General features: G+C 56.9%; 1 protein-coding gene across 2 annotated transcripts; it reads right to left on the reverse strand.

Moving 5' to 3' along the window:
- Positions 1-252: 252 nt before the first annotated feature.
- Positions 253-20,383, reverse strand: GGA1 (golgi associated, gamma adaptin ear containing, ARF binding protein 1). 2 transcript variants are annotated; one of them, XM_060305821.2, is made up of 17 exons: positions 19,977-20,383; positions 15,976-16,060; positions 14,609-14,710; positions 12,946-13,057; positions 11,833-11,956; positions 11,341-11,441; positions 10,581-10,661; positions 9,392-9,532; positions 9,233-9,314; positions 8,037-8,144; positions 7,218-7,370; positions 4,312-4,376; positions 3,675-3,841; positions 3,014-3,207; positions 1,921-2,090; positions 1,593-1,703; positions 253-1,501 (listed from the first exon to the last, which is right to left on the reverse strand). In XM_060305821.2, exons 1-17 carry the CDS (start codon positions 20,017-20,019, stop codon positions 1,391-1,393), a joined length of 1,950 nt encoding a protein of 649 aa, XP_060161804.1. In that variant the 5' UTR covers positions 20,020-20,383; the 3' UTR covers positions 253-1,390. The 2 variants fall into 2 exon arrangements, with proteins under 2 accessions (XP_060161804.1, XP_030711898.1); XM_030856038.3 differs by having other exon boundaries at positions 319-1,501; positions 12,946-13,044; positions 14,635-14,710; positions 19,977-20,382.
- Between the last annotated feature and the right edge of the window lie 6,323 nt (positions 20,384-26,706).

Raw genomic sequence — 26,706 nt, forward strand, 5'->3', positions numbered from 1 at the left:
CTAGCTCCTGGCTCTGCTCCGTGCTGGTTGGCTCCCTCACCTGCTAGCCTCTAAGCCACTCCCCAGCCTCCCAGTTAGAGAAACACTGATAACCCAGTGGGGACGTGCAGGGGACGTGCAGGGTCCGTGGGCCTCTCCGGAAACAAGCTGCAGCTGGCACCCTGCTCCCTGGGAGTAGCCTCTGGGGAGAGGGAGCAGCTGAGGCGCGGGCCTCGGGTGGTGCTGCACCGCAGCTGTGTTTTGAGGGCTGAGTGCAGCAAGAGGAAGTTGTGAGTGGCCAGGGGCCTCCCCCTCAGCGTCTGCAGCAGCTGGGGCTCCTGGCAGGCCCGAGCAGCCGCTCGCTTCCAGCCGGGACGGCTCTGTGCCCACCACAGCCCTGGGTCCTCTCTGGTGACTCAGCAGTGGCCACAGGCCCCTGAGCTGGGCCTCTTCCGGTACAGGGACTGGGAGTGGTGAGCAGAGGAACCGTGGCCTGATCTCCAAGGAGAGGCAGAGGGGTCTGCGGGGCAGCCCGGGGTCCTCCCACTCTTGGACCCCTCCTGACTCCCTCTACCTCAGAAGGACCACGAGAGCTGCTGGTCCAGGAAAAAGGACGTTTTATTTCCATAAATACTCCTGCTCTCACTCACACACTGACCCCACTTCTGCCCATGGACAGACGGATGGACAAAACCCAATGAATGAAAGAGACACACTGAGAACTCCAGTGCAGGACCTCCCTTGGCCAGGGGCCTGGGAGCCCCCAGCTGGGGCCACCTGTCTCTCCCACAGTCCCCCTGGAGGCCTGACAGCAAAGGGGCCAGGAGAGTGGAGTGAGACCCCCAGGAGGAGTGGGGGAGAGGTGGGGCTCCCCTCACTGGGCCCCCTGAGACGGTGACCACAGGGCCACGCAGAGAGAAAAGCTAAGAGAGTCAAACCACACACCCGAGAGTGCAAAGAGCTGGGGGTGCAGGCGCCACGCCCCCAGTCACCCGGTTCCTATGGAGGCCTGAGCTGGTCCCGGCTCCAGCACGGCCCCAAGTTATGGCTGGGCCTTCCCATAAGGCATAAGAGACAGGCAGGGATGACCCCTCCCCAGGCTGGGGTCGGGGCTGGGCCTGAGGTCCTGGCCCTTGCCCGACAGCCATGCTTCTCCCCCACGACCCCAAGTCCTTCCGGGGCCCGTGTGCAGCACTTCCCTGCTCCAGCCTCCCACCTGTGACGAAGGTCCCCACCAGTGCAAACCGAGGCCTAGCCTCCTGCTGGGTTTGGCTCAGCAGGGGAGAGGGCAAGGAAGGAGGGGGCCACAGAGGGGAGGGGAGAAGCACCAGACCCAGGGGAATATGGCCGTGGGAACCCAGGCTCAGTGGTGGCCAGTCCCGTCGCCCCTCCTCTCCCCAGCCCCTCTGTTCTAGAGGCTCCCCCAGGTCTCCGGTGGGGGGAACTGATCCACGTCCCCCATCTCGTTGTAGGTCTGGTCGCCCATGGTGAACAGCAGCTTGTAGCGGAGACGAACCTTCTCCTGGGGCAGACATGGTGAAGGCAGAGGGTCGGACGGGGAAGAGAGGCTGCCCCACCCCACAGCGGTGCCCGGGCACAGCTGGGCCCCTCACCTTCTGGGGGTTGGCAAGGAGCAGGACCTGGGTGATGGCTGAGGGGTGGACGATGGGGTTAAACGCTGGCAGCTCTGTGCCTGAGGGCGGCTGCAGCTTCACCTTCATGATCTGCGGACAGGAGGGCAGGATGGGGCACAGCTAGCCCTGGGGAACAAGGCCCAGCCTCCTGCCAGCTCCTCCTCTAGGGGCCCGTCTACCCCCAACTCCCCAAGAAGAGAGAGACAGAGACACGGAGACAGAGACCCTACCCCCGCCCTGGAGAGCTGGCCCCCCCATCCAGCCCCAAGTCACCCTGCCTTGGGGGGGGGGGTCTGCCCATTGTCACCTTGGGGACAGCTGACTGGAAAACAATGTTGCGGATGGGCTGGGGGGCGGTGCTCAGCATGGAAACTACCACCACCAGCACATCGGAGCGCCCGGGCAGTGGGTCTCGGGCGAAGTGGAAGAGGACCCGGAAGCCATGTTGGTCATACACGGTCACCGGCAAGATGCTGCCTGGCAGAGGAGAAGGGGAGAGGGCAATGGCGGGGGCGGGGGGTGGGTGCCAGGCCTGAGCCCAAGCACATCCAACCAGCTCCCCACACCCGGCCGACCCCGGGCACTCGCTGCTCTGCTGGGGATGAGTGAACAGACCCAGACCCAGGCTGTCGCCTTGACCCTGGGCAGCAGTGCAGTCGGGTGCAGTCCGGGGCTCAGACAGGCAGGTGGACTTCTAGTGTGACGGTGAAGGCAGAATGCCCACCCTGGAACCGCGTCCCAACCAGGCTCCCGGAGTGCCGGGCGGCTGCTCCCGAGCGCTGAGTGAAGGGCTGTGCCTGAGCTTCACGCATGCTCTGTGTGGCCCCGGCACAGCCACTCTGCTTCTGTGAGCTCAGGGTCCTCCATGCCGCTAAGACGGCAGTACCACTGCCTAGCTCCTGGGGACCCCAAGGGGGCGACACCCTGGTCACAGTGAGCTCACAAGATGGACAGTGCCGAGAAGACTAGCCCGTCTTCATCAGTCTGCTCACAGCCTGGTGCCGTGAGCGGCCCTTTTGCTCCCAGGCAGAAGCCTAGGCTTGGACCTCAATCTTTATCCTGTTTTGGTTTTATGATCTTGGGGAGTCCCACAGACCTCCCCTGTCCTGGCCCTGCCTTCCCGGGGAGGGGCGCAGGGGCCATCCATGAGAAGTCCTCTTGCCTGGGTCACCCTGGAGTTTAGAACGCAGTTTTGTGACACTCTGGGACCAGTGAGAAAACGGAGTCCTGGCAAGAGGAAGGGTCTTGCCCAGAGGCCCCGCTGAGTCGGGCAGGGCTGGGAGGGGAGCCCTGCCTTCCCACTGGCTGCCCCAGATCCAGCTCCTGACAGCAGGCAAGGCGGGTGGGGCCGCGAGCTGACCCAGCCCAGCCAGTACCCGCCGTGCCCTCGCCCTACTCACTGGGTTTGATGGACTCCAGAGGCACAGTGATGTTGGCCAGCGAGAGCTCCGTCGGTGTGGGCTGCTGCAGGGGCCCAGGGGCCTCGGGGGACACGGCGTGGAGGAGGCTGGTGGCGCCGGAGCTGGACACGCTGCAGCTGCTTTTATTCTGCAGGTCCCGGAGTGTGAGGCGGGGGGCTGGCTGCTGCTTCTCCCTTATTGGGGCGTGGTGCATTGAGAGGTGAAGCTTTGGTGGCCAAGAGCCGAGGGGCACAGGGAACGCTGGGCTTCCCGGCTGTCCCTGACGGCTGGCTCAGACGCCCCCCGTCTCTCTGGCCTCGGTCTCCTCACCTTGGAGCGGGCAGCTCTTGCTCACCCCACCCACTCGGGGTCAATGCCCTCGTCCCTGGCAGCCCTCTGGGCCTTCAGTCTTTGTCAGGTGCTGGCAGGCCAGGCCTAGGGGAGGGCGTGAGTGGGGCACGGTCCCCTATCTCTCATACCCTCCACGCCCTGTTGGATGGGCCCTGCACCTGCTGTGGTCACTGCTGTGTCCCTCGAGCCCAGGACAGCACTTGGCACACGGTGGTGCTCCGGCAGTGCTGCTCACAGGGACAAAGCAGCACCGGGCTTCTCCCTGATGGGCCTGGGGCAGGGGCAGGGTCCGGGCAGGGCGTGCCCTCACCACCGCACTTGCTGGGACTCTGGGGGCAGCGACTGCTGCAGGAGGGTCTTCCCCAGGAGGTCCAAGTCATCCAGACCACTGCTCGTGGGCAGGGACGTCTGCGCCGGGGGCCGACTGTCCACGTTGGGGGCCGGAGCGGGGTGGGGGGGCTCCGTGCCATCAGACGACTGTTGGGCATACAAAGGATGCGGGTGGGTGAGGCTGTGCTGAGAAGGCGTCAGGTCACCTGGCACTGCCCTGAGGCCCCTGCCCCTCCCGGCAGGAGACATCTGGGGAAGCAGCAGCAGGGGTGTGGACAACATTCCCGCCAGCCTGCGCCCCTCTCACCCCAGGGCCATCGGTGGGCCAGGCCTGGTCTGGGATTCTACTCGAGAAACCATCCCGTTCCAGGGACCTCGGAGTCACCCTCAAGAGAAAAGGAACGGGGAACCCCCATCTCAACCCAAGAGAAACCCAAGGCTGAGACATGCAGGGAAAAGCGCTGTGAGGGGAGGCCCGTCCACCTTCCTCCATCCTGGGATGGGTGCTTCCGCCCCCAGGGCCACCCCTTCCCCCAGCCCTCCTGCCCAGCCATCCCTTCACTGCCCCTCAGGCTGCCTGTCCCGGCTGCTCTGACCCTGGGATGGGCCCCTCCTACCTGGAAGCTGTTCCACCCAGCACCGTCCAATCCTGGGCCTGAAGGGGGTGTGGGGTCGCCTAGGCCTGCAGGGAGGCAAGACCGAGGTAGAGCGGCTGGATTCGTGAGCAGAGGCAAGAGAGCCAGGGCGACTATGTGCTGAGTCAGGGTTCCCTGACTGCTACCCTCCCCCTGCACCCCCTCCTCCGAGAGGCTCAGCTCGAAGGGGACACGCCCCCTTCCCCCCCAGAGGGAACCAGCAGCAGAGCAGAAGTAGAAACCAAAGACCACAAGAGCCCATTCCCTGGGCCGAAGGGGAGGGACAACACAGTGGAGGCTAACAGCCCCGGGTCAGGCACTGCAGACATGAGTCTCAGTCCTCCCACAGCCTTACAAGGTTCTCATGCCTTCTTTAGAGATGAGGAAACGGGTGCTCAGAGGAGCTAAGTAACCTGCCCGCAGTCACACAACTGGAAAGCGATAGAGTCTAGACTTGGACAGAGCAAGGCCTAATTACTGGAGCTCAAACACAGCTCTGCCACCCAGCTGTGTGACCTCGGGCTGGGTGGCAACTTTCCTGTGCCTCGTCTGTAAGACGAGACAACAGTAGCATCTGCATCAGAGGACTGCTGTCACTACTGAACGGGACGATTCAGACACGGTGCCTGCCTGGCGCTGGGGCGCCCTCTCCGGCAGACGGGAAGTGCGTTTTGCCTACCCCACCCTCCCCTCCCCCTTCCTGCCGCAGAGAACCGTTTAGGATGAGCCTCCTTTGTGGTCCCAAGGCTTCCTCCACTCCCCCGAGCCGGGGAGCTGGACGGCTGCTGCCCTGCCACTTCTGGTTCTGGTTCCCACACTTTCCTTGCTTTGAGTAGCAACCAGAGGAAGCTGGAGGCTCAGGGCTCTGCTGAAGCGACCTGGGGACAGGAAGTGCAAAGCACACAGTGCCTCGCTGGGGTCTGGGCCACATGCTCCCGCTGCCGCCCGGCGCAGGCTCTGCTGGGGAGGACGAGCCTGTGTGTGCCTTCTGGTCATGGGGCCATCTTGACCTCTCAAGCGGGGCCAGGGTCCCCTCTCCCTGAGTCACCCCTGGCTCTGAATGAAGAGGGCGCAGGTGGGTGGGACTCCTCAGGAAGCCCCCGCAACACCCTGTGGTCAGGGCCTCCTGGGGGGTGCTGGCTGACGGGCCCGCACAGGGGAACTGGACCTGGTCTGCTGACCCCCTTGTCTCCCGCTCGTCGCTCCAGGCCCTCACTTCCCGTTCCCGACTGATGAGCTGAGTCAGAGCAGCTACGAGTGAGGCTTCAGGATCTGAGGGCCTCGTGCAAAGCCTGGTGCCCCGTCAGGCAAGTCTGAGTGACTTGCTCTGGTATCTGCAGACCAGGGCCGTTGCCAGCACCGTCTTCTGGGCTGAGTGGAGGGTGGGCTAAGACACAGCAGCGCTCGGAGGCCGCGGTCAGGGAGCCCCCGCCGGGACCCCGGCACACCATCGCTTCTCGGAGTCCGTCCGGTGTGGTTTTCACCTCAGAACTAACTCAGGAGAACACAGTCTGACTTGGCTTCCAAGTTAGTTTCCCAACACATCCTCCGAGACTCCCTCGACAGGGCAAGGTCTCCTTGACAGACCCGATCACCTCTATTTCTTCACGACTTCGGGCCATTGTGAGGAGGCTGCCCTGAGACTCTCCTGAGGCTACGCTCTCAGGGGGCGCTACTGCGCCTGAAAGCTGCAAACTCTAAAACTGCTTGGCCAGCGGGGTGCCCTCTGCTTCTTCCCCAGGGATGAGCCTGCTCCCCACTGGCCTCTGGAGCCCCGAGCCCACCATAGTGTCTGCAGGCCTGGCCTGGGACCAGCGTGGCTCACAGAGTGCCCTGTGCTCCCACACGGGCTTCCCTGGAGCTTCCAGAGCTCCCCACCTCTTTCTCTCAGTGGCGAGGAAATGCTGACTTGCCTGGGGAGCTCCCAATTCTAGGCTCTAACCTGCTACAGGGAAATCCCTTTGTTTTCCCACAGGCCACCAGAGCCTAGGTGTGGCTGGCTTATCAGAGGTGATGCCAGCCTTACCGTTTTTAAAAAAAAAAAAAAAATTTTTTTTTTCTTTTGGCTGCGTTGGGTCTTTGTTATCGCATGTGGGCTTTCTCTAGTTGCGACGAGCAGGGGCTACTCTTAGTTGCGGTGCGTGGGCTTCTCATTGCGGTGGCTTCTCTTGTTGTGGAGCACCGGCTCTAGGTGTGTGGGCTTCAATAGTTGTGGTGCACGGGCTTAGTTGCTCCGTGGCATGTGGGATCTTCCCAGACCAGGGCTCGAACCTGTGTCCCCTGCATTGGCAGGTGGATTCTTTTTTTTTAATAAACTTATTTATTTATTTTTGGCTGCATTGGGTCTTCGTTGCTGTGCGCGGGTTTTCTCTAGTTGCGGCGAGCAGGGCCTACTCTTCGTTGTGGTGCGTGGGCTTCTCATTGTGGTGGCTTCTCTTGTTGCAGAGCATGGGCTCTAGGCGCGCCGACTTCGGTAGTTGTGGCACACGGGCTCATTAGTTGTGGCTCACGGGCTCTAGAGCGCAGGCTCAGTAGTTGTGGCGCAGGGGCTTAACTGCTCCGCGGCATGTGGGATCTTCCTGGACCAGGGCTCAAACCCATGTGCCCTGAATTGGCAGGCGGATTCTTAACCACTGCGCCACCAGGGAAGTCCTACCAGCCTCACCCTTTGACTGTAGGACCTGGCACAAGCTCTTTCATTTCCCTGAGCCTCAGCTTCCTCAGCTGTGAAATGGGCCTGATGCCTCTCCCCCATCCTCCAGAGGACTCACAGGAGGAGGAGGAACACGCTGACCTGACTGCGCTCTGAAAGCTGCCTCGTGTGCTGGGGGCATCACCCCCCACCTGCAGCAGAGCCTGTCCCGCTCTGGGCCCCGCCCCTTCCTCACCCAGAGACATGAGCTCATCGTCAAGTAGGGAAGCTGAGGTGCTGGGCTGCTCCAGGCTGGCCTGGTCACCAGGGCGGGTGGGCGTGGCTGGGTCAGTGGTGCCCACCGGAGGGAGATCCAGACCTGAGAGGTCCAACAAGGCCGAGGTGCTCCCTGGGGTGGGAAAGGAGAGTCAGGCCAGCCTGGGGCGGAGGCCACTCTGAGTCCCTGGGGTCTGGGAGCAGCGGGCTTCCCCTCCTTGGCCACACTCCCTCTGCCCCGAATCTGCTTGCCAGGCCTCTTCTTTGGCACATGGTGTCCCTTCCTCACAGAATGTACTTCCTTCTTCCCTCTCTCTTGGCCAATTGCCTCCCATCCTTTAAGGCCCCTCTTAGACTCCGATGTTTCTGTGTAGTACCCCACCCCCACCTCTCCCAAACAGGGCCAATTCTAAGCTCTCCCGGGGGGGCCGTCACTTTACCCTGAGTGGAGCCCAGCCTGTAATGCTGATGTATCAAACCCTCCGTGCCCACTTCTGATAATTAAACTAAGCCTCGGGGGTGTGACCTAGCCCCACACAACAGGTGCCAGACTTGTCAAGCGAAAGAAAGGCCTTCCTTCTTCTGCCTGTCCTCACCAAACCCTCGGCTCCCTCCCCTCCGACTGCATCCAGACCTCTTCCCCCGCAGCTGCAGGCTTGGCACAGACTCCACCCCCAGCTCTCTCAGCGGGGGCCTCCCCCATCTTAAGGGGCCACCAAGCTCTGTGACCAGCACCCTAGCTGGGACCCCATGGCCCTCCGACTCGGGGGCCCTCCCAGCTCTCCTGCCACCTCCTCACCAGGGATGGAGGCGGCTGTGGCATCGCCGTTGACCTCCTCGCCCCGCACCAGCTGCTTGTACAGGTTGATGACCTGGGTGAGGCTGTCGTTGGCTTGCAGGATCTCCGCTGCAACAGGCAGGAGGGGAGAGGCCAGGCTGAAAGAATGTGGGGGCCTCCGGGGGGGGGATGAGCACCCCACGGTCATCTCAAGCCTCGTGGGAGGGGCCCGGGGGCAGCCCACCTCGACTCCTCAGACTAAGGCCCTCTGCAACCTGCCCTCGCCCAGTCCCCTCCACGCTGCCCCGTGCCGGCCCCCGAACACACAGGCGTGCCCCGGCCTCCAGGCGGGCTCTGCTGTCTGGAGACCCCCGGATCTCTGCATGGCTTCACCCCTTCCTACTTCAGGTCTTTATCCAATTCACCTCAGGGAGGCCCTCTCTAACCCCCAGCCCGCACCACCAGTCCCGCCTCTGTTTTTCTCCACGCCCCTTACCACCGTCTGACAAACTGCCCCACTCACACCCCTGCTTTACTGTCTGTCTCATCAGGCTACAAGCTCCATGAGGACTTGGCTCTGTTTCTGATCACTGCCATACCCCCCGGGCCCAGAACAGTGCCTGGCACAAACTAGGCCCTCGCTGATGTCACCTCCTGGGGGTCAAGGCTTAGAGGGATCTGAGCGGCAAGCCTCTCGGGTGGGGACCAGGTGCCTGGCACATGGGAGGTGCTCAGGGAACTCCTGAGGAACGGAGGCTGAGACTGTACCTAGCCTGCTGCCCGAGAGGCCCTGACCGATGTGGTGGCACAAAAAAGGACGAGACCCTGACGTGTGGCCCTAGCAGGAGCCACAGGGTCCAGCTCTGGAAGCGCTCAGGCCTGAGGGATTTGCTCTAGGTTTCGAGCTCACCCTTACTGGGGAGGCAGTGTCTGGAGGGAGAGAGTGTCCGGTCCATCCTGGCTCTGCCACCGTTCTGCTCTCTGATCTGGACAGGTCACTTCCCTCCCTGAGGCTCAGTTGTGAAATAGGGACAATTCTCCCTCCTGTGCAGCTCACGGGCAGTAAAGAAGGTGTCTGTGAAGGGGCTTGACCCAAAGGGTCTCTAAAGCACATCAGCCCCTGATCTCTGCTTCCTTCTTCCTCAAAGTGGAGAAACCCAAGGTCACTGCTGGAGAAGGGGGCCCCCTGGTGGCAGCTCCTTCCAACTGCAGCTCACCTAAGGCCTCGTCATTGTCCTCCGTGTCGCTGGCCAGTCGGAAGAGTGTGGGCCGCAAGCGCTCACAGCGCTGGTACAGTTCCTGGGGGCAGCAGGGCGGGCAGGTCAGGGCCGGCGGGGGCCCTGCAGTGCGTGGGGGGTGGGTGGGGGCGGGCGCACCTTCATGAGATCCTCACTGCTTGGGGCAGCCGCGCCGCCCTGGCTGTGGTTCATCACCATCTCCGTCAGCAGCTTCACGTTGTTGTTCACCTCCTCGATGGCGCTCACCCGCTTTGAGATCTTCTCCATTCGCTTCTGGTCCTGGGGAGGCATTGGCAAACGGCCCCAGAGCACCCGAGTCAGGCCTGGACCTGAGCCAGGCACTGTCCCACACCAGCCTCTGCTGGGTGTGAGATCAGCCCCTGCTAAGAGCCCTTCGGGCCCAGGACAGGGCACTCTGGTCCAAGAAGCCCTTGACCAACCCTGTGTTCACTTTCTCTCCTCTTGCCAATGCCCCCTGGACCCAGGCCTCTGCACGAGTCCATCAGAATCTCTAGGGGTGGCCCAGGATTCTGGGTTTCCAGCACACTCACCAGCTGATTCTGGAGGGCTGGGCGCTAGATTCACACCTGTGGTTCTACAGAACCCTCCCCCTCTCTGTATTTGTCCCTTGAAAGGAGGTTCAGTACTTGAGAGTGAAAGGGGACCTTAGCGGTCACCAAGTACAACTGAGAAACTAGTGCCGTGGCCCCCTTGAAAGGCCACTGCAGCAGTGACCCTGCTCTCCCTCTCCCACTCTGCTCACCAGGCATGCTCCTCCCTTGGGGAATGAAAGGTGGGCTTGTGCTGTGCCGTCTGATACAATCGCCCTCCTCGAGAAGAGCTGCCCTTTCTCTGGGCTCTCAGAGCACACAGTTTGCCCTAAGACAGCCAAGAGTGTCTGCCCTTTGGGTCTCTGGACTGCACTTTTTTGATGACATACCCTTATCAATAAAAAAGTTTTCAGCACGCACCCACAACACAGGTATACATACTTATAAGATACATGTATATTATTCTCTCTACATGTATATGTATGTAAAATATACTATATTTTGAACATAGTAAGGCCTAATTTCCCTCTAACTTTTACAGAAGAGGTATTCAGCCTCACAGAAGCCAATGCAGGTCAGCTTGGCTGCTGGGAAATTCTTCCTTCCACACGTTGATCCTGGCTCTGCCCGCAGGGTCCCCCTGACTCGGTCAGCTCTTTCTCTGCTGTCACAGCCCTTTAGTTGGGCCACTGCGCACACGTACACACGACCTCCCTCAGTGGCTCAGCTCCACATCCCATCCCGCCACCTCCTTGCACTCTGGCCTTGGCCATCACCTCCTGCACCATCTCCTTGATGAGTTTGTTGGCTGCTCGGAGGTCCTCAGGGTGGGAGCTCTTCAGCAGGCGGGCCAGCATCTGTGGAGACAGAGGGACGTGGCTGTGACAGCAGTCCCTGGGCCTGGGGTCCCATGCTGGCTCCTTTTCCTGGTGGTAGGATGTGAATAAGTTACTAAGCTCTCCATGGGATGGCAAGGATCTGACACCTTACAGGGTGGCCGTGGGACAAGTGACACACTGCACGTAAGTGCTCTCCGCAGCGCCGGCAGAAATAAGCTTTCCAGAAATGGTGCGAAACATTACGTTACTATTGCTAGAGGATTCTTCTAGAAGGATGTACAGGAAACTCAACCTTTACCCCCGGGACTAGCCTGGGTAGAAGAGGAGCTTTTAGTTTTTATCCTACCCCCGTGCTGTTTAAGTTCTTGCCCATGACCACATGCTTCTTTAACAAAAAGCTAGTAAAATCATTGAGAAGGTCGCAGACATAAAGACAGGCAAGCTCCTTCCTGATCAACCTATGAAATGCCCTCAAACCAAGCCCAGGGCCACCAGCCTCAGGCCTGCATTTACTAAGTGAAGGGCACTGCGTGGGCAGCACTCAGCATGTGTAAGGGCTCAACACCCGGTGCCCGTCACCCACCACGGCGGCCGTGCTCAGCGTAGCCTCTGCTCCAGGGACAGGGCCGCCAGGGGCTGGAACCCACTGACCCGCAGTGGGCCTGGAGTCCTCATCTGGCCCTCCCTGAAGCCTCACCTTGGATTTCTCCTCGTCTTCAAAGATCACATTCTTGGGCCGCGGCGGAGGAAGGGGAAAGGTGGCATCATCTGGAAGCTTGGGGTCGGCCTTCACAATCCCTGCAGTGGACAGCGGTGGGGAGACTGTCTCAGCGTCTGGGGCGGAGGGGAGAGGGGATGGGGGCAGGCAGTGGTAGGCTGGAAGGTGGAGGGCAGGCTTTCTCCAGCATGCTGGCGCCGCACTGTGTGGGGTCAGGGCCTGCTCCTGAACTACCACGCCAAAGAGTGTGTGTGCGGGGTCGGGGCAGTTAGAAACCTGTATTTTGAGGCCGTACCATGGGGACCAGTCTCTGACTCAACCCCATCTTTTCTCCATCCAAGCTGGCCTCAGGCAGAACCATAAAGAGGCCCCACTGGCTCTATGTTCTTGAGAAGTTAAAAGGGCAGACCTAGGACCTTGCTGCCAGAGCCCCAGGGAGGAGGTGGTCACACCCCACCTCTGGTGCCTCACCCTGCTTCTTCAGCATCTGGTAGGCCTCTGCGATCTTCACCTCCTCAGGGAGGCCGACCGTCCAGCTGTAGAGAAGCTCCAAGATCTTGTTCTTCACCTTCTCCGATGTCCGAGAGCCCAGGTACTTCGGGGACGGAAGGGAGAGGCGGCTTTGACATTGCCCGGCCCCACTCACTGTAGTCCCAAGCCCAGCCTAAACCTGGCTGCGTCCCCAGGACTCCTTCAGAAACCTCAGCCTACACGATCCTCCCACCTGACCGGCCTGAGCTCACCTCCTGGCCCTGCTGCTGCTCACTAGCTGTGCGAGCCCTGGGTGTCCCAGTGCCCCGCCTGTTGAGTGGGGATGACAGCAGCAGCACCGTGCTGGGGAAGCAAAGCTGACACAGGTAAGGCCCAGAGCCTGGCGCCTGCTCTCGGCCAGCTCGTGGAAACCTTAACTGTGACCTCAGGAAGGAGGAGCCACCAGGCTCCGGGCTGACCACGGAAGGAGCAGGTGTGGAACCGCTCGGCCCTGGGCTCCATTCAGTCTCCCAGCAGCAAACTCAGCAGAGGGAACTGGCTCTCACTCTGGTCATCTCCTGAGAAGAGCTGCTGGGTCATTCAGCTGCTCTGGTCAAGGGATGCATCTGAGCAAGGATGGGCGAAGAGGCGGGCTCTCACCCAAGGGGCATCAAACATGTTCCTGCCCTAGGGGAGGACTCCTCAGGCCCATCAGAGGCTCTGTCACTCAGGTTTGGGGCCTCAGCATCCAAGGCCTCAAGGAGGCCACTCTTGTGAGGTGGAGACAGGGAGACCCTCCACTAGACACCTAGGCGGGGTGCCGTGGCCAGGTCCGCAGGGAGAGACCTCAGAGCCCGAGCAGCCCGCGCTGGGGAGGCTGTTCTGTGTTCAGTGCACTCATTCCTCCCTAAGCGCCAGGCAGCTCCAGAGCTGGCCGGCCACCAGGCAGCCTGGAAGCGTTCTTCCTGGAAACCCAGCCGTCCCGGGCTCAGCTGTGAAGGGAACCCTGAGAAAGGGTCTGTGTTTGTGTTGGGTCAGGATGAGGCCAGTCAGTCACCCCTCCTCAACCGCCATCTGACAGCGCAGGTCTGAGCGTGCGCTGGGAGCACCCACCTTGGGAGACACGACCTTGATGAGCTCGTTGAGGAAGCGGAACTTGCCCACCTCGTCGTGGAACCTTTTGCCGCAGCTCTTCATGCATGTTTCCAGCACCTGGGGGGGTGGTGTGAGGTGCGGGGACCCCCAGGGAGGATCAGAGGAGGTACCCTCCCTCCCACGCCTCAGCCAGGGCCCAGAAGCCCAGGAACCGGCAGTGAGAAGGGGGAAGATGACTCTTGAGAAAAAGAGGATTCTGAAGTTCAGAGACCCCCTGAGATTGATCACCACCCGCTGGGGGACAGGGCTGGGCCACCCCGCGAGCCTGGCGATGCCCAACTCGCAGCACCGACTTAGTCCCTCCGTGGCTTGGCCATATCTGAGGACCACTTGTAAATTACTTTCTTACTATTTTCCTTTGATGATTTTTTGAAACGTAAATAGGCACCATCAGACTCAGCCTCATCCTAAGCTAGATGCGTGTGAGATCAGAGGACTAACGTGTATCTCAGCCTCATCCTAAGCTAGATGCGTGTGAGATCAGAGGACTAACGTGTATCTCAGCCTCATCCTAAGCTAGATGCGTGTGAGATCAGAGGACTAACGTGTATCTCAGCCTCATCCTAAGCTAGATGCGTGTGAGATCAGAGGACTAACATGTATTTCAGGGGAAAAACCCCACCCAAACCCTAACATGTTAAAACAAACACAGAACTATTAAAAGGAAAACTGTTTATCTACCACCATCTAAAATCAGCTTTGCTCTATGGTTTGTTGCTATCTGACCCATGCTTGGGTGCCACAACAGTGCACCCCCTGCTCTTCTGCTACTGGCTCAGCTTTGAAACCTCTGGCCTGAGCCCAGTTGTCACCCCTTGCACCCCTGTGCTGTCCTGTGCCTGGAGGCCATCGATGGGCTGGCCCGGCCCGGCCCCGTAATGCATCTATAAACACGGAGCTCTATAAACACAAAGATTCCTGGATGCACATACTATAGGGGTTCTGGGCAGCGGGTCTGGGGTGGGGCCCTGATTCAGCCTCCTGAAGGTCTGAGGCACAGCTGGAGCTGGGAATCCCTAGCCCGAACAACCTAGGGCTTCCTCCCCACAAGAAGCCTAACTGTGCAGGGTCTGGGGTGGGAGGCCAGCCCACCGGTTCACTGGTTGCCACGGGACCCTCAGGGGCTGGGCCACACCCCCATTCAAGGCCATCTGGGCACAACTCCCTTGGGCTCTAAAGAAGAACTTGGGGGCTTCCCTGGTGGTGCAGTGGTTAAGAATCCGCCTGCCAATGCAGGGGACACGGGTTCGAGCCCTGGTCCGGGAAGATCCCACATGCCACGGAGCAACTAAGCCCGTGCACCACAACTACTGAGCCTGAGCTCTAGAGCCTGCGAGCCACAACTACTGAGCCTGCGTGCCACAACTACTGAAGCCTGCGTGCCTAGAGCCCAAGCTCTGCAACAAGAGAAGCCCATGCACCATAACGAAGAGTAGCCCCCGTTCACCACAACTAGAGAAAGCCCGCGCGCAGCAACGAAGACCCAACAATGAAGAGCCAATGCAGCCAAAAATAAATAAATAAATAAACTTATTTTTTTTTAAAAAAGAAGAACCTGTTGGGACCCCAAAAACCTCAGTCTTGGCCCCCCCGGTGCCACCCACATGGTCAGGGGACAGATGGCACCGTGCTTCCCCTTCTCCTCACCGTCAGGGCCTGGATCGCCTCCCACTCCTGCGGGGACTGGATCTTGTGGGCCAACAGCCGGGTGGCAAGTGGAGGCCTGGGTGAGAGGAACAGCAGAGAGCCAGACTAGCCACAGAGCCCCGGGCACCCCAGGGAGGGCGGCCACCCTTCCCCACTGGAACTGCGGCCGGCAGCGGCTTCTCCAGGACACATGCAAGGGTCCAGCTCCCTCTCCGGACGGGGCTGGAGACTGTGGCACCAGAGGGCAGGACCAGGTAGGGAGCGCAGGCCGGGGACCTTTGAAAGGCGCGAGCTCAGCCCGTTGGCCGGCTTTACTGAGAACTGTGACCTGCCGTGCCCTTGGCTTGCCGTAGGGACAAGTACGGAGAGATGGCCACAGCCTTCAAGGGCCCAGCCTGGGAGCAGAACATGACAATGTGCACAGAATATTCTGCTGGGAGAAGTCACGGTGGCAATGGTGACATCATCTACCAGATCATGAAAGACCTGTCACCAGTGACAGTAACAGCTAACACATACGGAGCACTTACGATGTGCGAGGCACCTCACGTCCATTTTCCTGCCTAACCTCCATAAGAGCCCCCCGAGGTAGGCAGCACTATCACCTCCACTTTACAGTCTCAGAAATGGGGGCTCAGAGGCATCTAGTTACTCGTCCAGGCGACTCAGTTAACAGAAGGGATGGGACTGTCACCTGAGCAGCTGGACTGGGGAGCACACACGTCACGCTGTCTGCACAGCATCCCAAGTGGAGCGTCTATGCTAATGGGGTGCGGCAGAAGCGAAGCACACTGAGCTGTGCTCCCCAAACTTCAGTGCCACCTGGGGAGCCTGCTAACAACGTCTCCGCCAAGCTCCCCGCCGGGCAGTCTAGTCCGAGTCTGGGTGCAGCCCACAAATGGACATTTTTGACAAACACACCGGGTGATCCTAATGCAGATGGTTCTGATTCTTCCTTGAGCAAAGGGCCTGCTGGCCCCTCCCAGCTGGGGAGCACGCAGTTCTCTGGGAGGCCCTCCCCAACAAAGCACGGGTGCGGGTCAGGCAGCCCTGGGCTTCATCAAGCCCGGGACTACCTCCTCCTCTCTACGAGATCTTGGGGCAACTGCTGAGCCCCCCGAGCCTCGGTTTCTTCACCTGTAAGATGGGTCCAGCAAGGCCCACCTCAGAGGGTAGCACACAGTGGCGCTGAGTACAAAGTGCGTGCTGCCATTGTTAATTTGGGAGCACTTAAGAATGGAAACTGGGTCTCAACTCATCCTCGTCTCTGCCCAAGGCCAGGGTCTGGAGTGTGCACGGCAGGTGCTGAGTGTGTGAGTGAAAGACGGGGAAGCCACCTACCCCTCAAAGTCCTCGTTGAGCTGCTCGCAGAAGCCGTTGATGCTGGCCCAGTGCAGCTCCTTGTTCAGGGGGTTTGTGGCTCTGTCTGGAGGAGAGAGGGCCAGTGGCCCGGTGAAGGGATCCCTGCCTCTCCCACCCCCTGCCCTGGCGCATGGCTGAGCATGCGAAAAGGCCTCCCCTGGACTCCCTGCTCCGATGGCCCCAAGACCCCAGCGCTGACGTCCGTCAAGTCAATGCGCAGAGGAGCTGCCGTCTGCGGGCTTCTCCTTGCAGCTTCTCCCCGAAGGGCCCCGCGTCTAGAGATTGTGCTCAGGGGTCGTTCCCCTCCCGCATTGCCCCACCCCCTGCTGCTGTACGCCTGTCTGCACCTCCTCTGATTCTGCTCCTGAAGTGTCCCCATAATTCTCACAGAATTTACTCTCAGAGGAGATCCAGAGGTAAGGGAAAAAAGCAGTAGTTCCAACCTCAAGGAGCTTTGCAGCTGGGAAGTGGGCCAAGGTCAGCTAGGTTCTCAATAGAATGTGACAGAGGGAGGCAAAGGAGCCGTGGGAACCGGTAACTGGAGGAGGGGACTCAGGGGAGCCTGGAGCCAGGGCAGGCTGCCTGGAAGAGGCAACACAAGAAGCACTGGAGGGACTTAACCAGGCTGGGCATGATGTGCCTCGGAACAGTTCACGGGTTGCGGGTGAGAAGAGCTGTGGATAACAGCTCAGGGCAGGGCATGGGGGACCTTGGGAAGGAGTGCGGCTCAGGTATCGCCTCCTTCTTCCCTAACAGCGCCACCTGCCCGGGGCAGCACTGCCGAGGCAGCTCTCTGCTGTGTCCCCCAGACCCGACCTGCATCGTGGGTCCAAGCCTGCCATTGCACCGCATCCCAGCCACGTGTGCACACGTCCGTAAATGCACACCCAGTAAATGAGTGAATGGACGCGGGCTCAGCTGCAGGCGGGCAGGGGAGGTTCTGGGGGAATCCGAATCCAGGAGTAGGTAGTGGCCAAGAAAGGGCCAACAAGAAGGGGTGGTAAACAAAGCCAGACAGTACCCCCCGACCCCCAACGCTGGTGAGACAACAGCTAAAAATAAACAACAAGGTCCTACTGTATAGCACAGGCAACTGCATTCAATATCCTGGGATAAACCACAATGGAAGAGTATAAAACAAGAATGTATATATGTGTAAAGGTGAGTCACTTTGCTGTATAGCAGCAATTAACACATTGTAAATCAGCTGTATTTCAGTAAGACTTTTTAAAAGCCCCCAAAATTTAGTAGGTCACTTAACTTCCCCGAACCTCCATTTCCCCATCTGTAAAGTTGGAGCAAAGTAAGAAGTGATTTGGGATGACAGCAACTCTATCCAGGGTAAGGCGTGGGGCAGCCGGAGCTGGATCTTCATCACCTCCCGACAGCCTGTCTCCAAGCGTCACCCTGTGCTGGTCAGTTCTGCCCAAACCTGAGGACGGAGCCGAGGGTGTGGAGGGCACAGCCCAGGAGGTGGGACACGGAAGGATCTGTGGTCAGGAGGAGGCTGGGGACTCGGCCTGTGACGCCTGCCTATTTGGGGCCCTGTGCTCTGGCCGGAGGCCTGGAGCCCTAGGATCCCAGTGCCTGGCAGCCAATCATTCAATTCATATTTATTCAATAAATATTCTGAGTGTGGGACCACAGCAGTGAACAAGACAAAATCCCTGCCCTCTTGGAGCTCACCGCCCAGCAAGAGAAACACTGACTACTCAGATAAACAAACAAACAGGATACTGTACACTGTTGCACAGCGCTATAAAGAGAAACAGAGCATTAAAAAAAAACAGAAAGAAAGAAAGAAAACCAGAGCAGGGAGAAGGTATAAAGAAGTGTGTGGGGGGGGCTGCTTTCTGGGAGGGCTCTCAGAGGTACAGCTGAGCAAAGATCTGAAAGAAACATTTCCTCTGTGCATACAAATCTCTGCTCCAGGAGCCCTGCAGAGCCCGCCAGTCCCTGGGAGAAATGAAGCCCCTGCTGACCACCCAGGAACACCAGAAACAGCTGCCCCCCCATCTACTCTGCCTCCCAGCCCCCCAGCCCCTCAGCACGGCCAGAGGCTGCTTAGAAAACTAGAATGGGGCTGGATATCGCCTACTCAATGACATCCAGCCGGGGGACCCTAAAACAGGAAGTCCCTTAGAGTGTCAGAGACACATGAGTCTGAGTGAGGACAGAGAAACTGGTTCTAGAGCCTGCTCCTAAGTCAGAAGCCAGTGAGGAAGAAGTAGTGGCATCATGAGACACCTTCTCTGCATCTGGTTCAGAGCGGGGGCCTCTGGGTCCAAGGAGATCTGACCAACCTCTCTGGCCCTGGCTCCCAACTCCCAGCCCTCTCACCTCTACCTGGGGGGCGCACTTTCCCCAGCAGGCAGCAGGGTAGAACACAGAGGGAAGGAGGGAATTGTTTCACAACAGGGCATGACTCCACCCTGTCACTCTACAGTGGTGACAATGTCATCAGTTACCCACCAAAAGCTACTCTTCACCTCCAGTCACTGCAAGGTAAGAGCTTACAATTTTGCTAGGGCACAAAGGGCAAGGAAAAGAGAAAACCCCATCAGCCGCGATCTATCAGAGCCTAGCCTCCTGCCAAACCTGAGGGGCCTGCCTCCTGTCTGTTTTTCAGATCAGACTCTTTGGCCTCTCAGAAAGTCCCCACTGTTGCTAAACCTGACACAGTTCTGTAGCACCCACGGCTCAAGGCTTGCGGCCTGTCAGATCTGTCAGCCAGGGCCCTGCCCATCCCCCTTAAGTTACTGCGGAGACCTGGACACTTCTGGCGTTCCAGAACAGTCTCCACGGCCGCTGAGTGCTTCCTTTCCATGCCCTCCCCCACCACTGGCCAACTGACTCTGAAACATCCGTGGAGACGGTGTGCTTCTGGGACCATCCTCAGGATTCAGCTCTGCACAAGACTGGCTTAAAAGGGGCTGGTCATAATCCCAAATCACCCTGCGCAGCTACCTGGTGTGCCTGGAGTCAAGGGGCTGAGATGAAAGTAGACCCAGAGGACTCTCTGAGGCCCTGGTACAGATGTGACCTGAATGGGAGCAAAGACTTGGGAGGGAGCTGTCCCTAGTCCAGTGGGGGAAGCAAGCCGTGCTCTCAGAGTCCAGTAGTGGGTTATGAGAGCCGAGGATCTGCAGTGTGGGACATGGAGGTCAGGTAGACAGTGTGAGGGCTAGTACTCAGCTTAAGTAGTAGGAAATCGTGTCTGAGGAGACACAGGAGGAGATGCAGGGCCCTTTGGAGGAAACTTAGCAAGGGCTAGGAAAGGAGTCTTTGGTGGGGGTTGCAAAATCTCAGGGTCTGGACTGAGGGTAGTGATAGAGAACTTGAAATCACTTCTGGAGTCTGAGACAGGACCCTCCCAAGCCTGTGGGGTTTGGGGGTTTCTCACTATGTGGCCAGAGCGCGGGGGATTCGATGGGTTAGTGGGTCCTACCTTCCAGGGCGGGGGAACGAACAAATGTGAGTTGCAAGCTCAAGAAAGGGATAGGAGAGAGTCACGCCATGCAGCGCCAGAGAGTGGAAGATTCGGGGCTCAAGGGGAGCCTGGCCCCTCGCTCCCGGGTGTGAGGTGCAGCTCTCGGGGCCGCTCGCTTGCTTCCTCCCTGAGTCCAGGGAATGACTTGGGTGTCCGCTCCGCGGAAAAGTCTGGGCCCGAGAGAGTTGGAGGCTGCTCTCTCTATCCCGGGGGTTCTGGGCGCAGAGCCGGGCGCAGCTCACTCCTCCCCGGGGGTCGCGGCCCAGGAATCGGAAGGGTGGGCGGCGCCTGCTCCCATCGCCGGTCCGCGCAGCTGGTGGGGTCCCCCTTAAACCCAGGGTCGGAGGTATGGGCTTGGGACACCGCCCCTACCGGGCCGGGGCAGGGCGTGAGGAGGGGGCGCCGCGTACCCCGCCCCCGCCGGGAAGGGGCCCGCCTAGTGCCCCCGGTTCCGGTTCCGGTCCGGCCCGCGCCCCTCCCGGACACTCACTGATTCGCGCCTCCAGAGTCTCCGGCTCCATCGCAGGCTCCATCCGCCACGGGCCCCCAGCCTCGGCACCGCCCACCGCCCCCCGGGGCTCTCGCGGGACCTCCTCGGCACCGCCCTCCGCCGATTAAAGGGGTAACGTCCGTCCCGACGCGCGGAGAAGAGCATTCGGCACCATAGAGACGCGAACGAACTCGCCTAGAGCGCCACCTGCTCTCCCAACCCCTCCCCCAAGCGGCGTTAACATCGTGGGAGGGACTCGCCGCCTGCCTTGGTCACAGCGCTCTGGCCGGAAAGGAAGCCGAGGGACTTGGGGCTGAGGGCTGCACCATGGAAACCCTGCGGGACGCTCTAAGTCGTTCTGCGTCACGGCGATGCCTATGATCGCTTCCGGAAGAACTTTCCGCGGCCATGTTTTTGAGGGGCTCTGAGATCACTTCCGTATCCTGAGCGGGTATTTCCGCTTAGATGCAAAAGTGGGAGGGTGTCTTAAAACGGCAATGACGTGTGTTGGCCGCTGTGAAAGTAAGTCAAAGTTTGAGTGCTTACAGTGTCCCAGGTATTGTTTTAAGCACCTTTTTTTCTTTTTTACGCGGGCCTCTCACTGTTGTGGACTCTCCCGTTGCGGAGCTCAGGCTCCGGACGCGCAGGCTCAGTGGCCATGGCTCACGGGCCCAGCCGCTCCGCGGCATGTGGGATCTTCCCAGACTGGGGCACGAACCCATGTCTCCTGCATTGGCAGGCGAACTCACAACCACTGCGCCACCAGGGAAATCCTAATCACTTTTTCTACATTTGTCTATTTACTCCTCACAACATGAACCAGGTAGTTTGAGATCACACAAGTGGCAGAGCCGGAACTCTATACCGCATTAATTCTGCAATCATTTCATGCACTCTGTATTCGCCTTTCTCTGGGACAGGCGCTGGAAGAGAAAGGCAAGGCCAGATATTTATTACACAACGTGGTAGGGGAAGCCCACGGGGTAATGGCAACACAGGAGGGGCCCTCTATCCCAAACGGCGGTGGGGTGGGGGAGGGGCTCTCTTGTCAGGGGAGGTTTCACAGGGGAGGTGATATTTAGCTGAAAGACATAATTCTCCAGGTAAACCTGGTGTGAGAAGATATTTCAGGTGGAGGGAACCAAAAGTATCAGGGCTCACAGGAGAGAAAGAGTATGATGAAGTCAGATAATTGAAAGTATTTCAATACGGCTTCAGAGGATGTAGGCCTGGAAATACGCTGGGGCAAGATCACCCAAGTCCTGCGTTTAGCCTTTTTTCTTGTGAACTATGCTGGAGGTGTCCTTAAAGAGTTTCACGCGTAATGGTGACAAAGTCAGGCTTTTGTTTTAGAGAGGTCCAGGCGGCCACAGTGGGCGGAAGATATTGCTGGGTGCCAGACTGAAGTCAGGCAGGGAAGAATGAATAGGCTTCCTAGCCTCAGTGCCTTTTCTCCTGCCGTTTCTCCCTCTATTCCAGACCCTTTTCATCTGTTTTCCCACACGCGGCCCAGGGGAGCCCGGTTACCGGCTTACCCGGGTCCGTTGCATTCTGTCGCCCCCTGGCGGCCCACCGGAGAACTGGCCCGTGGTGTCCTCTCGAGCCTCTTGGTCTCCGGCAGGGTTAAAGCGAGACCGAAACAGAGAATCTGGCGATTCTGGTTCTGCTCAGCCGTCGCCCTGGCAGGCGACCTCGATTCACCTTGCAGAACGGAACTGACCTCATTAGGGAGTTGAGAGGCATGTGCTGGGTCAGTTTTTCCCTAATCTCAACCATTCAGCCAGCTGGGACGCTTTTCTAAATTCTCCCCCACGGGCCATTAAAATTATAGAGGAAAGTGATATGTATGTTTATTGCATTCCTCAATAAAAGCTGTGACATAATATGTACTTAGAGCTCTTTTCCTTTGTTTCTTTTATTACTGAAATGAATTATTGCAGAAATAAAATGCAACCGCGTTTACCACATTGATTTAGGGGCATATACACACTGTCAAGACTCACTTTTTTTTTTTTTTTTTTTTGCGGTACGCGGGTCTCCCACTGTCGCGGCCCCTCCCGTTGCGGAGCACAGGCTCCGGACGCGCAGGCTCAGCGGCCATGGCTCACGGGCCCAGCCGCTCCGCGGCATGTGGGATCTTCCCAGACCGGGGCACGAACCCGTGTCCCCTGCATCGGCAGGCGGACTCTCAACCACTGCGCCACCAGGGAAACCCTCGAGACTCACTTTTTAAAGACGACGTAGATTTGACCAGGGTTCAAATTCTGACTTGACTGCTTTCCAAACTGTATGATCTAGGACAAGTCACTTAGACGCTCTCCATCTCAGGCTGCTCATCTGAAACACGGTTGTGAGACTTCAGTGGAAGTGTGTCTGCAAAGTGAACTCCAATAAACGCTCTCCACCCACTTTCTCTGCTGGGCTTCTCTCCTTAGCACTTATCTATCCTAGCACTGTCTATTTCCTTTCTACATCGTGTTTTCTGTCTTCCTCCCCCACTGGAACGTAAGCTCGGTGAGGATGAGGAATTTCAGCTATTTGGTTCACCGATGTATCCTCAAGGCTTGAAAGAGTAACTGGCACATAGGTGTCCAATCAACATGGATTGAATAAATGAATAAGTTGAAACTATTATTCATAAGCTTTATGGATGAAGGGGTGCAGGAATGTGCTCAGCGTTGCACAGCGAGTGTGTGTGTGTGGGGAGCCAGATCGTACTTTTACTGAAGGCTCTAGGCTCGCCTCACTGAGTCCTGGAGAGCAGGGATTGGTGAGGGAGTCAGGAAGTGGCTATGCAGGTAGGGCCTGGCCCAAACTGGGTGTCAGGGTAGAAGGTGTGGAAGGAAGGATCTGAGGATGGTGACGAAGGTGAGGATGGTGAAAGGAAGGAGGACCAACACAGGAAAGAGGAAATGCAGGAATTGGGCCTTTGGCCTCTGTTCCCTTCTCCACCATTTGCAAATGTGTTCCTTGGAGTGACTTGGGTAACCCCTAGGAGGGGGTGGGCAAGTAGAGCTGAGCTGTCCTTGAAGCAGCTATAATCAACTAATCCAACTGCTGGTTTTCTCTGAGGTGGCTACCTGTGTCAAAATCCCCTGGGGAACTAATGAAGAAGTCAGGCTCCTGGGCGACCTCATATTCAAGTAGGACTCCCGGGACGTGGCCCAGGAATTTGCAGTCCAAAGTTAGCGTTATCCTATGCTCAGTCCATCCCCGGCTCCCTGAATCCCCTTTGCCTGCTCTGGTTCCTCAAAGACCTTAGATCCGAGATGTGCACGTCTGGGGTAATACAGACCCACCCGATGGCCTGACTGCTTAGCGGGATCCTGGTGTCCGACCTTCCTCTGCCCCAGCTCTTCGTAACATCAGCCTCTCCCAGCTCGATGCTCAGGTATACCAGGTAGGGTCACACTCGCTGTGTGACTGCGTTGTGTGCCAACGGGGTTAGAGGATAAGGGGCTGGGGACTGAAAGGTCTGAGCAACCCCGTTCCGCCCCCCCACCCACATCCATACCCCTTTCCAGCGGGTAGGAAGATCTGGTTTTTACAGAAGGGTGTGGCTACAGAGGCCGATATTATGACCCTCCTTCCACTGGCTGGAAGGAAACTAGAGAACACGGATTTCACCAATAGGAAGGCAATATGCAAATATTGCCCAGCGTTAATTGGCTGATGGACAGATGCGTACCATTCATTCTTGTGCTCTGAGACTTGGAGCTTGGAGCCCAACTTTGAGGTAGAGGTTGCACTTGGAAGCAATTATTGAACGTCCACATCGTGCCAAGTCCTGTAAGTCCTGTGTCAGGGCGTACAGGGGTGAATAAGACCGGCAAGGCACCACCTTTGTGGAACTTACATTCTAGTAAACTAATAAGAACATAAATAAATGAACAATTTGTTTTCTAAATTTCAGATCTGGGTGGTGCCACGAAGACAGTGCACCAGGGAGCTGTAACACCAGTGATGCTGTAACAAGTCCTGCAAGGGTGTATTCTAAGAGCAGCAGAGGAGGGCAAGACCGATTACCCTGGTGGTGGAGTGAGAGGTGCAAAGAGGAGGTGCCCTTGAGCAAGCAGCTAAAGGAGGAGGAATTTCCTCCCCTAGATGAGGGGGCAGCATGTGGGAAGTACATACTGAACTTTAGGAACCCCAGGAATTGTGAGGTAGGTGGAGGGAAGAGTGTGCAGGGCAGGAGAGAGCAGAGTTATGTGACTTTGGGCAAGTCTTTTACCACCTGAGCCTCGGTTGGCAGAGGATTAAATATAATGTAGAACTCATAGTATATATGTGCACTCAATACATGCTAAATAAGGAAAGCGCCAGGTGGTCACCACTACTGTCATACTGGGAGAGCCCCTCAATTGCGTTCCCTAGATTTAGGGCTTTGGTCCTACCCCCCTCTCTTCCCTTTCCCCCAAAGCTTATACCTTCAGGGCTTCTGTCTTCACTTCTCCCCCTGGAACTTAGCACACTGGCATTTTATCTTCCTGCCTCCCTAGGGGACAAGGACTCCAAGTAGAGCAGGAAAGACTTGGATAAGCTCCAAGAAAGGACTTCCTTCTCTTTCTTTCAGAGTTGCAGCTGCTCGGAGGAGGGGACAGCGTGCATTTCCCACAGATTTAGAAAATTCTGGAGCTGGAAGAAAGGTTTGCGATAACATATATAGTCCAGAGCTTTTTTTTTTAATTTAATTTTTTGTTTTTTAGATTTTTTTTTTTTGATGTGGACCATTTTTAAAGTCTTTATTGAACTTGTTACAATATTGCTTCTGTTTCATGTTTTGGTTTGGGTTTTTGGCCGCGAGACATGTGGGATCTTAGCTCCCCGACCAGGGATCGAACCCACACCCCCTGCATTGTAAGGTGTAACCACTGGACCGCCAGGGAAGTCCCTAGTCCAGAGCTTTTCAATTTTTTTTTTTTGACAGATATCCAATGTAAGAAATGCACTTTACATCAGGACCAGCTGAACTCAAGTTTTATGAAGGCTGAAGTTTGTAAAATTTAGGGACCTCTTTAAAAAATAAAAGAATATAAAATTATGTATGCAAAATCAGGTGTTTATTTAGAGCAAAAAAATAAATTCCTATAAATTACAAACTTTAGAAGTCTGACTGGGATTTCCCTGGTGGTCCAGTGGTTGAGACTCTGAGCTTCCACTGCAGGGGGTGGAAGTTCAATTCCGGGCCGGGGAACTAAGATCCCGCATGCCGTGTGGCGTGGCCAAGACAAACAAACAAAAAATAAAAAGTAAAAAAAAGAGTCTGACAAACACCATCATCATAAAGTCAGAACAATAAGAAATTTTCACTCAACTACCTGACGTATTGCTTTACTACCTTTTTTCTGCAATTTGAGGATGCATGCTTTTCACATAGCAGTGACTTTCTTATATTTTCTATAAAGAGAAAGAAAAGTCAGGCTTCTAGCATGTTTGATCAAAATGTTTTTTGTTTTACTATTTTAGAAAAGTTTTCCTCAGCTTTGCAATCAGTTTTTGGTAATGTCATGTAAACCTAAAATGTTTAATTTTGTCAAATTTGGGAAAGACAAATTTTCTGTGTTGTTTCACTAGGAGCCGCAGACTTTGTCAGAACAAAATGTGGTGTGTATGAGACAGAACCCCATGAGTCATGATATATAAAACATTTGAAGACATACACAGATGTACTTGCTATGTACAGTACTGTTATGGGTTGGTGTCCTACAACAGAGGCATCCTGGTTAATTCTATTGCACGTGATTCTCCCGCCCCCAAAAGAAAATAGCACGTGGTGCATTTATAATTAGATATGCTGTGTTATTAATTGTGTTCCCAACGGCGTGGACTTTTGCTGTAACTAGATCAGTGGGAACTCAATCCTCCACATGTAAGTTTACACGTCTGAGAATTGGAAGAGTTTTCCATAGACTAGCTTCTGGCTCTATACGACGCAGACCTGGGTTCTCCTCCACTGCCCACATTCTTCCCATGTCAGGTGCCTAGGTGTCATGGTGACGTAGTGATGTGACCTCTGTCCCTGCACCTTTATGTCAGGATATCAGGTGAATTGACATGGTGACTGGGTATGGGTGATTGGAGTATTTCTGGGAACCATTCCCTACACTAGGATGCTAGAACTCACCTAACTATTCTAGAAGTTGACTGTGAACCTTTTAACTATAATCTACTAAACTCAAACTAAATGTAGGTCCAACTCAATTTCCCATTAGTTGGATCTCAGAGTAGTCGGACACAGCCTTTGGAAAGAGAAAAGTGTTTTACTGATATGGAACAATCTTCAAGACATATTAAGAGAAGAAAAGCAAGGTACGAGACAGTGCGGCACACTTGCACCTGTGTGGTGTGTAGGGTATCTCTGGAAGGAAGCAGAAGGGTATTCGCCTCTGAGTAGCTGTGGGGACCGGGGTGGACGGGGGACTTGCTTTTCCCTGTAAAGCCCTTTTGAGCTTTGCGAAGTGTTTTTTAAATCGCACACATGTCTTCTTTTTCTTTTCTTTCTCTTTTTTTTTTTTTAGATAAATGCTTAGCAGTTGACAATCTATTTTCCAACCTAATTTAGATTGTTCTCTTAGTGGCCAGCAGGGGGAGGCAAATGCTTTCTCTCTTTTGGAGAGAGGTTTTCCCCTTCTACAACCTTCGGAAAACATCATGGCTGTGCCCTGTAGCTGGAACTCAGACTCCAGGTGGGGTCTTAAAAGGAAAATAAGTGAAAATAAGTTGTCATTAT

The sequence above is a fragment of the Globicephala melas genome, chromosome 10 (assembly GCF_963455315.2).
Source record: "Globicephala melas chromosome 10, mGloMel1.2, whole genome shotgun sequence".
Lineage (NCBI taxonomy): Eukaryota > Metazoa > Chordata > Mammalia > Artiodactyla > Delphinidae > Globicephala > Globicephala melas.

Excerpts from the sequence above, each read along its gene's own strand:
- GGA1 (XM_060305821.2), bottom strand. The coding sequence starts at position 20,019 with ATGGAGCCTGCGATGGAGCCGGAGACTCTGGAGGCGCGAATCA. Across the intron at positions 13,058-14,608 it reads AGAAGGGGAAGCACGGTGCC|ACCACCCCCCCAGGTGCTGG; the intron begins ATCTGTCCCCTG and ends CCCGCACCTCAC. Across the intron at positions 1,704-1,920 it reads TCCAGTCAGCTGTCCCCAAG|ATCATGAAGGTGAAGCTGCA; the intron begins GTGACAATGGGC and ends TCCTGTCCGCAG.